General features: G+C 42.0%; 1 protein-coding gene across 1 annotated transcript in view; it reads left to right on the top strand.

The window, feature by feature from the left end:
• Window positions 1–7,605, top strand: part of ptch1 (patched 1) — a 37,450-nt gene extending 29,845 nt beyond the window's left edge. The window contains exons 18-24 of the mRNA XM_085910212.1: window positions 1,163–1,443; window positions 2,792–2,929; window positions 3,006–3,148; window positions 5,474–5,573; window positions 5,661–6,011; window positions 6,623–7,076; window positions 7,163–7,605. Coding sequence (XP_085766338.1) covers window positions 1,163–1,443; window positions 2,792–2,929; window positions 3,006–3,148; window positions 5,474–5,573; window positions 5,661–6,011; window positions 6,623–7,075 — 1,466 coding nt within the window. The 3' untranslated portion in view covers window position 7,076; window positions 7,163–7,605. The remainder of the gene's footprint in view (window positions 1–1,162; window positions 1,444–2,791; window positions 2,930–3,005; window positions 3,149–5,473; window positions 5,574–5,660; window positions 6,012–6,622; window positions 7,077–7,162) is intronic.
• Window positions 7,606–11,786: the final 4,181 nt, after the last annotated feature.

Below are 11,786 nucleotides of genomic sequence, written 5' to 3'. Positions count from 1 at the left end.
TTTTTATGATGATTCATAGCACTTGAATTAGGGTGCGGTAATGGAGCTGATTGTGACATTTGCAATTACAGCCGTTCAACGTTAGCGCTGACACTCGGCCATGTCTGGAACTGATAGGCCCTCATTAGGCCGGCTGGCCCACAAACTAGCTGGCTTGGACTCAATGAAGCTCTGTTTCACGTTGTTCCATCCACCCCCACCACACACACACACACACGCACACACACAGTTAAAGCTGCTCCATAGCTTGATATTGGTGGTTTATCCAAGAATAATCCAAAATTAGTAACAAATATCACTACTATGAATGCATGAATGCTAAAAAAACAATCACAACTTCAAAATATTCATCTTATTTGTGATGTATTAGCGACATTCCCCAAATTTTAACATTTTTCAGTATTTCGCATGACAGGACAAAATTTGCAAATTCAAAAGAATATGTTGCGAATTTATCTTTGACTTGTCTTTTTACTTTTGTTGACTAACGCAAACCCTTCCTACTTTGAACTCTCCCACTCGTTCAAGACGGATTAATTTGTTCCGGAATGTCTGGCTGAACATTTTCCAAAAACCAAAGCAATATTTCTCACATAGACAATAATGTAAATCCAATATATTCTTTCCAGATACTCCAAACTATTAACAACAAATACATCACACATGTAATAATTATAGCAGCCGACCAGTCTACTCAGCAGCACATGGACAAACAGCCCTTCAAAATAAAAGCACAGCAGTATTATATAAGGTTCACCACACTTTCTTTGGCCCCAAGGTTGCTTATTTAGTGGTCGCGCTGAAACTATTTTATGCTTGTTTATTGAGTGCCACTGCTAAGTAAGCCGCCATTTGGCCGAAATCTGCACGTTTTTTTTCTTTCTTGGGGTTCTGATCTTTAACAGGATATGCTATGCTGATGTTGCCGTGCAGACCGGGAATGTTTATTGCCTTGACTTCTTCATAAAACTTGAAATACGCCTTGCGGGTAACAAATGGCTGAGACCCATGTTTTTTTGTAGACCATTGAAATGGGGGGGGGGAATTAAAAACTGAATTGTGTGAAAACCAAAGTTCTACTCTATGCCTGTTATCATATTAGCGTCTGAGCAATTCTACAGAAATTATTTAACGCCGCTTTATTGCTTTTCTCATTCTTTAGTCCCGGCGGCCGAGCCTATCGAATACGCACAGTTCCCCTTCTACCTCAATGGGCTCCGGGAGACGCCGCAGTTCGTGGAGGCCATCGAGAGCGTGCGGGCCATCTGCAGCAACTACAGTCGCCAAGGCCTGCCCTCCTACCCCAATGGCTATCCCTTCCTCTTCTGGGAGCAGTACGTCAGTCTTCGCCACTGGCTCCTGCTCTCCATCAGTGTGGTGCTTGCCTGCACCTTCCTGGTGTGCGCCCTCTTCCTGCTCAACCCGTGGACCGCCGGTGTCATTGTGAGTACTACGCACACACAATCCATGCTTGATAAGAATTATTAAGGGCGGCATCCTGAGATCCTCTTCTAAGGCAGTCTAGATCGTTATAAGCTAATTTTCTACTATCCACAAACCAATATGAAGCAGAACACTAATCCATGATGGAAAATGCCATCATGACAAATTTAAGAAATATTTATTAATTGTTTATTTTATTGATTTTTCTTGATCAAGCTATAAAATATTGGAATACTACTAGAGTGGCTGTAGTCTAATAGTGCCTCACTGTGTCATAAATAATGGTAGGCCTTTATTAAAATGTAAAAAAAAAAAAAGAAAGTTGTGCAGTTTAAAAAAAGAACACCACTAAAACCACCAAGGAAGTAGCGTCAAAATGATGATGAATTTTTCAAATGTGCAGAGAGTAATGTTTAGTTGGCAAATTGTCTTGCGCTCTATATTTTGGGCTTTTTTTTTTTTTTCCTGTGTGGTCCAGTGGCCATCTCCAAGAGAAGGAAGACGCAACTGCTGAGTGTTATTGTAGGCCCAGTCACCAGTGTTTATCTTGTGCTGTTTAGTCTACACGAACACTAAATAGAAAGGGAAAGGATACAAAGCTGCTCCCAACTTTTAAACCTAGAAAAAAAAGTTTGATTTGATTTCCAATCCACCCGACTCCTCTTCTCTTTCCTGTCCATGGCGGTGTTTCTTCGGAGACACGCAGGCAAACGTATATGGCTGAACGCATAAACACACCACGACATAATTCACGCAGAAACACATACACACACATAGCTCTGTTTTTTCTCTCCGGCGGCGAGCTGTATTTTATGGCAGGCAGCCGCCTCGGCCACCCGAGTCCTTGGCCCGGGATGGGAGGAAGGGCCCTCATATTTATCCGTCCAGTTTTACAAGCAACATGAAAGGACAGGTTCTGAAGGAGTGTCATATTCAACCGTCACTAAATGAAGCTTCGTTTAAGCCCATCTCACTTACTTGACTGCGAACTCCTCATCAATAAACAAAAAGCATCATACACTCCAAAATCCTGCTTATGGAAATTTATGTATGTAGTATATTCTGGCACACAGAGTTCCCTCCCTTGCACACTTTCTTCAAAAGATTTGGGCCCCATGTAACCAGACACCTGTCAGCTGATAATGGCATTTAGTCCAGCCTCATGTCCTTCTCTTCTCACTAGCTTCCATACAGACACACACATTTCTTACACATGTGCTGGTAGTACACATCTGTAAGAGCATACTGTGTCTGCAACAGATCACTACAGTCCACAGACTGAATGTAGAAACAAATCTTTTTAAGGCCTTCTATTTACCAGCCCTGCTCTGGCATCTGTATCTTGTAGGTGCTGGTGCTGTCTCTCATGACAGTGGAACTGTTTGGCTTCATGGGATTGATGGGAATCAAGCTAAGCGCCGTCCCCGTGGTCATCCTCATCGCCTCGGTGGGCATCGGAGTGGAGTTCACCGTCCACGTGGCCTTGGTACGCGCTTCCGGTCTACATTTTGCGGATTGCAATGTGAGCTCGAGGGTGAGAGATGTTTTTGTGTGTGTTGAAGGCCTTCCTGACAGCCATAGGGGATCGTCACAAGCGGGCGGTGCTGGCTCTGGAGCACATGTTTGCGCCGGTGCTCGACGGTGCCTTCTCAACGTTGTTGGGCGTTCTGATGCTCGCGGGCTCCGAGTTCGATTTCATTGTCAGGTGAGCGCACTTATGGATACGGAAGGTTGTAAGCTGACAGGATTGCCCCTACCTGGAACGCTTTATCGGGGTCTGCGTGGCGTCAGCGGACCACTGAGACCATGTCTCAACCTGCATGCCGCCCTGGAATCTACCTGAGATGCTGGTCATGCATGAGGGCTTCCTCCCCTTCTCATTCCCCCTGTAATCCTCTTTCTTCTTGCAGCTACCCAAAAAACACCTTTTGTGTCTCCCATACCTGTCGGATAAAAAGTTGAAGGTCACGAGAAGGAAAAGTGGAGAGAGTAAAAAAGGGGGGGGGGCACGCAAAATGAAAAGGGGACGGCGAGGTTTTGTTGGAAAAGCAGAAAAGTCCTCTCTGGCTTTTGAAATCTCTTTCAGCTCATTTTAACAACCCTCGCTAGACATTTATAAACGTAGGGTGTGGAGGAACCGGGTGGGGGGGCTAAGAGCGCAGCTGTGGAAAGCCCGGAGAAGTGGAAATTAAAGCCGACACACTGTGGGGGCTCTGTGTTGGTGGTTGCTCGAGTAAGTGGAGAGTCTGCGAAAGCAGCGGCTTAACTGACGCCCAAGTTGCTACGCCGTTCTATACGTTGGCCAAAGAGCATTATGAGAAGTTTCCAGTGAGCTCAGAGAGTAATTTAACATCCACGTCGGGTTGCGTGAAGCCGCAACACGGGCTGGCCGTGTAATTTGCCCGGCCTGCTCCTTTTAAGAAAAAGGCAGCACTGTGCTCCATGTGACCTCCAAATATGCAAACTTAAGTCATGTGCACGCACACCAATGCCGCCATCCCTCCCTCCGACCTGCTCTCTGACCTCTTAATCATGAGGGTCAACGATGGCGTGCCTTCCAGCCAGGACGCACGCACACACACACACACCGGTAGACCACCACGGACACTTCTCTCCTCACCTCCAGCGGCGCGCTCTGCTTTCTAGGCCTCCGTTTGGAAGGTTCTGCTGTTGAGTGAGCAAACAAAGCAGCGCTCCGAGACGGCGCATTAACAACAAGACCCCGCTCGTATTTTCTCGCTGGGAGTGTTTTCCCCTAACTTTCTCCCGTCGACCCTGTGAATGTTTTCACTCCAAACAGTTTGTCGGGGGGGCACTGGGCCCCGATATGTGGGCCGCACACGGACGTGAGGTGATGTAGCCTTTACCCCACACGGTGTGGAGCACAATCATAATTGTAGTTTGGATTTCAGTAATTCCTCACATATTTCAGATTCATTTTTCACTCGTCCATGGATAAATGACAAACAAATGTGATTTGAAATCTGCACCTTTTATTTGCATTGTCACAAAATGGCAGCTTTATTCGGGTCCCGTATGGATATGAGTGAAGTGGTTCCTCTGATAGAGACCTCCAGCTAATGATGGCAGTTTGAGAGAGTCAGAAGGGCGTTTCTTACCTGATACGTTGGAGATTTAAGCAGACGGCGGAGATTTTAGAGTGGCCCGGGAATGTCACAGTGGCTTAGTTAGGAAAGAAGGTGAAGAAAAGCGAGGGAATGAAATAAAAGACAGCGGGGGTGAAGGTGGAGGAGGTAGAGGGACACGGAGCTCCTCCTTCCTCCTCCACTAAATTGTTGTAGCTTCTAAATTCTATACCCCTCACTCCATTCACTTTCTTAAGAGAAGGAGGCCCCCTCGTCGCCCCTCTTTTACCCCACGCCTCCTCCCTTCACATTCCTTCTTGCTTTGTTTTCTCCATGTTTTGCTTACACACACAGTCACACACACTCAAGAGAGAGCGCCCTCACACCCAGTCAGCCCCCCCCCCCCCCCCCCCCCCAACCCCCTCACAATACATCACTCTTTGAATTAACTTGCACTGGCTAATTATGCTTCCTCTTTCTCTTCTCTCCGTGGCATCTTAAAGACTAACTCTCTTTTAGCCGGACTTAAAATGTCATCAGGTACATTTCTGCTTTGCTCCAAATACACAAAGTGCATGCCTCAATGTGTAAGGGGGGTTAAGTGACTTTGCTTTCATGTGGTGGTAGCGGTCGGCCATGTCTAAATGTCTGTGGTTTGTGGTTGTTTTTTTATAATTTGGTGTCTGCTTTGTTTTAATTCCTCTTTTTTTATATATATATATATATAACTGGCATGTTTCAGATGAGCGCATAAATGTATGTTGTACAGAAGAACTTATAAAGTTGATCTGTTTTGTGACACCGGTGGAGCTAATATAAAGTAAAACTCCTGAGCTTCATAGGTTTAAGAAAATGTTGGATTTTGTAAGATCTTGTACGTTTCCCCTGTGTTGTTAGTTTATTCTACTTTTAGAACTTGACTTTAGTGTGGGTTGTGCTTGCAGGTATTTCTTTGCAGTATTGGCCATCCTAACTGTTCTGGGAGTTCTGAACGGACTGGTACTTCTTCCCGTTTTACTGTCGTACTTTGGGCCCTATCCTGAGGCAAGCATTTAAACAAACTAGGAAGAAATACAGGCGCAAAGTATATCGGATCAGCCTTGAACAATATATTTGACCGATTTATTTTAGGTGTCTCCAGTGGATGGTCGCAGCAGGTTACCCACCCCGGAGTCGCCGCCCCACGTGGTCCGCTTCTCCGTCCGACCCCGCCCTACAGCCTCGGCCTCGGCCACCTCGGCAGCAGCCTCGGACTCGTCTGACTCGGAATACAGCTCCAACAGCAGTACATCGGGTGTCAACCAGGAGCTGCCGAGCGACAACAGGGGACAGGCTGGATCCCAGGAACAGCAGCAGCAGCAGCAGTACCACCTCCCCACCAGCAGGGACAGGATACCCAGGACAGAAGAGGAAAGGAGAGCGGGATCAGGGCACAGGCGCTCGACCAGGCAGCCCGATCCCACGGCCTATATTGTGTCCTCGGTAAGACATGATGGGTTTCCGTTTGTCCATTCACTGATCTTTCAGTATTTTGTTGCTTATATGCAATGGATTTTGGAGTTCTAAAACAAAACCAAATAATATTTAACAGTAGATATAGCTTCATATTTTCTACGATGTGAAAAAAAGAGCAATTGTTCAACAAAAATAAAAAAAAGCATTTTTATCTGGCTTTAAAAAGTTTTTTTTAAATCATCAACTAATAATAATTGCTGTATATTTCTCATCTTTCTATTATCTACTAATATATGAAGAGGTTTTAAAATAAAAAAGTTTAAAAAATATTAGTCAAAGAAATGCAACAAAATATCTTATTTTTTTAAATTACTTTTTGAAATAATACCTATAGATATTGGATCGAATAAAAAACAAACTGATACTTGTTTAAGAAATTCACAATAAAGAATTAGCTTTTGTATTTTCCTTTCTTTTTTCAATAATGTTAAATACATGCATATACCAGATTATTTTTAAATTGATGTTTTTTTTCCCAATATTCATTGAAATATAAAATGCCCATATGCACCTTCTAAATAACTGCAAATAACTAATTAATACTATGAGTAAAAGACTTGACAATGTTTTTCTTGCAGTCTCAGGGTTGTAATGCAGGACTGGGGCCCAGCGCTTCTCAGCGTGCCAGGGACCCCAAGAGCCAGCAGCACCGGCAGGCCCCGCCCCCAGGCCGCCCGCGCACGGACGCTTTTGAAACCTCCACCGAGGCCGGCGCCCACGGCCACAGGGAACACTTTGCGGGCCACCGGGGGCGCGTCCCCCCACACCACCCCAACCCTTATGGCCAGCCCATCACCACGGTGACGGCGTCGGCCTCGGTCACCGTCGCCGTCCACCCCCCTGGCTCCTCATACCCGGGGTACGCTGCGACAGACGCTTACCGCCAGGAGGAGCCCCAATCTTCCTTCCAGGACCCCCACGTGCCCGCGGACCCCCACACGGGTGCCAGAAGGAGCACAGTGGAGGCGATGGAGCTCCAGGATCTGGAGTTTGAGGCAGCTGACAACAATAGTGGCAGAAGGGCCAGCTGAGGTATGTCACCACAATTATTTTGATCATCGAAAACCTAAAAATCATATTTCAGATGATAATATTTAGTAATACTTTCTGTCTTCCAGTATGCTTGTGCGTGTCATGGCCAAAGATGGACTACAGGCAGATAACCTGGTCCGGCCCAGCTCGCCCATGGTCCCAATCCCTTCAACTCATGGTGCTCATTTTTACTGTAATTCCATGATCTCTTGTCTTAAAATATTTCTATCTATATTTAAAAAGATGTATACATATGTAAATAGGAACAAATCAATTAGCTATCTTTTTTTTTAAGGGAGAAAGTTGTGCAAGTCCTCATGTTAACAGACTGGGGCCGCCAATTTGTATGGTGTGTCGTGCGTGCGTGTGTGTTAACCCATTTTTGAACTATGCAAATTTAGGAATGTGTACGAAGACATGATTTGTTGATGGTGGGCATCACAAAGTAATATGATATGATATCCTAATTCATTTCCTAATACATTTCTACGATAACCAAGCAAACCACCTATGCATAAAAACATCAAACTATAGAAAAAATTATTACCATATTAATATTAGTCTAAATGGTAAAAAAAAATACAATATCATCATACGATCATGTGCGTCGTGTTATAATTAACATTGTTGGCAAGATTTTGTATTGTGATATGAATATTTTTGGCAAAATACCGTATTATGAAAATGTACGGTATCATACTATTGGTATTGTGGAAAAAGAAATGATCGTAGTATTATTGATATTGTGATACTATTGGTACCATTAACAAAATACCATATTTTGATACACTTGCCATCGTTGACAGAATGCCATATCGTGATTCTGAGATTCCACCCCCGTTATATGTGTGTTAGGTCTGTTAGCAAGTCGACTAGCTTAGTTTACGTTCATTTCATATATGAGGGAAAACATCATTAGCATTGTTTGCTAGTACAACATGTGTGTGTTCGTGTGTGTGTGTGTGCGTGTGAGAATGATGATTGTTGTACTTGATGTTGAATTCTGACTTCTTATCACAAACCTGTGGTAGTTTTTGTAACAATGACTGTTTTAACTCCACACGCTATGCGTGCTATTTAAGACAAGTAGATATGAAGACTTTTTTTTATGAAGCTGTTTTTTTTTTGTTTGTTTTCAAATCACTGCCTCTACATTGGAACCTGTTTGTGCATTCAGCTTCTCTTTCCAGTGTTTTTTGTTTTTTCTTGTAGAAAAGGGTGGGGAACCATTGAAGTTTTTATAAAGTCCTACAAGGTGGCAAAAGTAGTCACACTACAGTGTACATAAGTAGAAATACAGGCACTTGTTTAAAAAAAAAAAAAAAAAAAAAGACTGGTAGAAGTACTGGTTCAATTACTGTACTTAAATAAAAAAGTACACACTGAAACGTAATTTAAAAAAAACTGTCATATACATGTTTTGGTAAGATGCTCATTAAAAAATATGTGCACAAAATGGTTTACATTTTTTATGAACTTATATTATAAATGCTTATTCAGCAATTAAAAAAATAACAATTAGAAAAAGGGTAGCATCAAATGTTCTGATATGTTCAACGAGCCATATGATTCCCCACCCGTACTGTAGAAGCTTGTCATTTCATATACAAACAGGTTTTTTTTTTTTTTTTCATAAAGTTCTGGAACAGGGTTCAAAACAACCAGTAGGGGCACTAACTGACCCCACTTTGGTTCTACCCTAGCGGATAAGCTAAATATTCACACCACATACTGTATAAGTTGGCCCAACCAGGCCATCAGTTATTTTTCAACTTGTAGCAACAACTTTCCTCATGTAGGTTTCTTTTTTCCTTTAAGGCCAAACAATAAGCTATTTAGCCCGCTAGCCTGCTAATGGCTAAATTCTACATGATGTTATCGTCATGTGTATGTATCCTCATCCTCTGTTATCACTTAACTGGAGTTAGCTTGACGATGCTAATTGGATCCCGCTCACCCTTTCAATGGCAAATGGTACAGCCCAAGCACCCTTCTGTGTGTGTGAATATGTCTCTGTCCAATCAGCTGCTTGCATGAACAAGGTTGTTTTATTATTACGATTATTATTACTATTATAATTATTATTATTTGTTGTTTTCTCTCCGTGTCATATTGGCATGAGTGGAGAAAATCATAGCTGGCAACTATTTTATTCAATTTGTTTTGTTTGTTTGTTCTCGACAGTCAATTGCTATATTTATATTTTTGTGTAATATAAGATGTTTTTTGCCATTGTTGTTGTGATGCCAGTGGATAACAAATGCAGGGAATTTTATGACATAAAAAACAATACAGTTTATTGTTTTGATCTGTATAAAGTGCTTACTAATGTTAAATAGGAGGATAAGAAAAAGATGATATAACATTTTTACACGACAGGTCTCATCATAGCTCTTAGAGAATTTTTTTTTAAAGTAAAAATGGAGAAAAAAGTGATTGTTTCAGATTGCCATTTTGGATGTATGCTGTTGTTCCGTTACAAAGATAAATGTATGCCATATAATTTATTTATATGAAAATTTATTTTTGTAGTGTACATAGTAGCGGTCAAGGCTATTTTGACAGAAGTATATTTGAAAGAGTTTATATGGAATGATATACAGTACCATACCACGGGAAAGGTGCACACATCATCACTTCCCCTTCAGTATTACACAGCTGTTTGTGCGCATGTATATACGTTTGTGCGTGCGTGCGTGCGTGGCCATCCAAGTAGAACATTGTACTAGCTCGCCAAATATTCATGTTCAAACACTGATAGAATTCTAACTAATAAAATCAAAAATATAACTTATTTGTGTCTGTTTAACTTTAATAATAAAAAAAGAAACTGCAAAAATGATTGCTTGTGTGGTGGTTTATTTTAATTTTATTATATGTATATACATTTTTCTAGCTGCAGTAGTGAAATATTTTCAAAAACCTTTCCACACATAGTGGTGGCAAAGGAATGCCTGTTCATAATTTTAGTTTATTTTACACGCCAAATTTCACAACAGTCAAGAAGTCATGCATTATTTCACATTTTTATTTGTTTTTTTCCACTCAATAATATTTAAGTGAGGTTTGTTATTTTTTTATTTAGCACTCTTGAAATGTCATTGAACCCTCCAAAATAATCTTTTACCTATCATTTAAAAAAAAAAAATTTACACACCTCAATTTCTGTAACAACCCTTTCATCAATGTATTTTCTGTTTATCTATACATAAATCTGTAGAATTAATTAGTGGTGAAAATGAATTCAACCTATACACGGTTCCTCCTACATGTGGCCTATTGCCCTCATTGCCGCCCCTCTGTTGCCTTGCCCCTCGCACCCCCCGTCTCCATTTTATGATTTTGATTGACAGCTTTATAGACTGCAAGGAAATTGGTTGTAGTCAGAATACAGCTGGCCCTGCTCGGAGTCATGAAAAAAAGGCCAAGTGGCCTCGAGCTGGCAGTGTGGCCGGGACGGCAGTCAGGACTTATCCCCACCTCAACCCCCCGCCATTGCCCTTGTCAACGGCATGGGTGGCAGCCCTACGTCAGCTTGTAGCTCAACATTGAAAGCAAATAAAGCTCAAATGGATGCTGGGGAATGTCCCACTATGTCGCTGAGTCGGGATCAACACCATTTTCATCAAAAACACTTTTATAATTCATTTTTTTTATTGTCCACAGAACTGTTCCTAATATTATGCACACTAACTAAATAAGGCAAGAAAGACTGGAATTAACCATGAGAATCTCAAACTAAACTTCTATTAATATATCCCTAAGACTGTAAGGTTGGATAAAACATATTGAAAACAATCAATCGTTCAGTTTCTGCATCTTAAGTCCTGGTGCAAAATCAATCAAATAAAACTGTAAGTCCATGATTTTCACTTTGAATAACTACGAAAGGACATAAAAGAGTCAAATCATCAAGACAATGATGTTAACCAGTGGTCAGGGTCCCCTGTTTTTACTATCCTGGGGTGGGGCAGGTATGCAAAAGTACCCCCATGGGCCCTTCTTTCCTGAGGAAGCTACACAACAACCTGGTGGTTAACTTTTTACAGGTGTGCCGTGGACACTCATCTCAAAGTGCATCACAGCATGGTGCGGCCGCCGCACTGAAGGCTCATTAAAATCACTCGCCTCATGATTGGGGCCCACCTAACTACAAATAGGGGGGGACATTGAGGAGGCCGACTGTTGTCAAGTATGGGCCCTAAACATCATCCTGGCCATTACCACTTCCTATTACCTCCCTCTGTCATGAATCACAAAACAGGAGGAGCCAGAACACACTGCCATTAAGTTTTGACATTGAATTTAAATTTGACAAATTTATAGGCATGAATTAGTCAAAATGGCACTAAAAAGTATTCATAGAAAATGCACACATTCAAACTCTTTCGCTCCGTCTCTCATTTTTATCAAGAAAAGAAAATATTTGGCCCATTCTTTAGGAGGGTGATGATCATATAGCACAAAAAGCATTTTGTCAAGCATTTGACAAATTTGTCAAACTTTGTCAGTTTGTGTATCTTCTATGAAGTATGTATTTGTATGCATCGCTGTGGATGGGTGGCAACAGACTCTGCAATGCTGTTTCACATTGGTCACAGCAGCCTTGGCCTTTTTTTTCTGCTGATCTCTCGTTTCCTCTTGAAGCCAAAAACCTTGAAAACAATGCTCTGAAGGTATAATATTTACGCTCTGGCTGGATGTGTGTCT

The sequence above is a fragment of the Syngnathus leptorhynchus genome, chromosome 4 (genome assembly GCF_054491065.1).
Source record: "Syngnathus leptorhynchus isolate UIUO chromosome 4, UIUO_Slep, whole genome shotgun sequence".
NCBI lineage: Eukaryota > Metazoa > Chordata > Actinopteri > Syngnathiformes > Syngnathidae > Syngnathus > Syngnathus leptorhynchus.
This window is presented reverse-complemented; position numbering and strand designations above follow the sequence as displayed.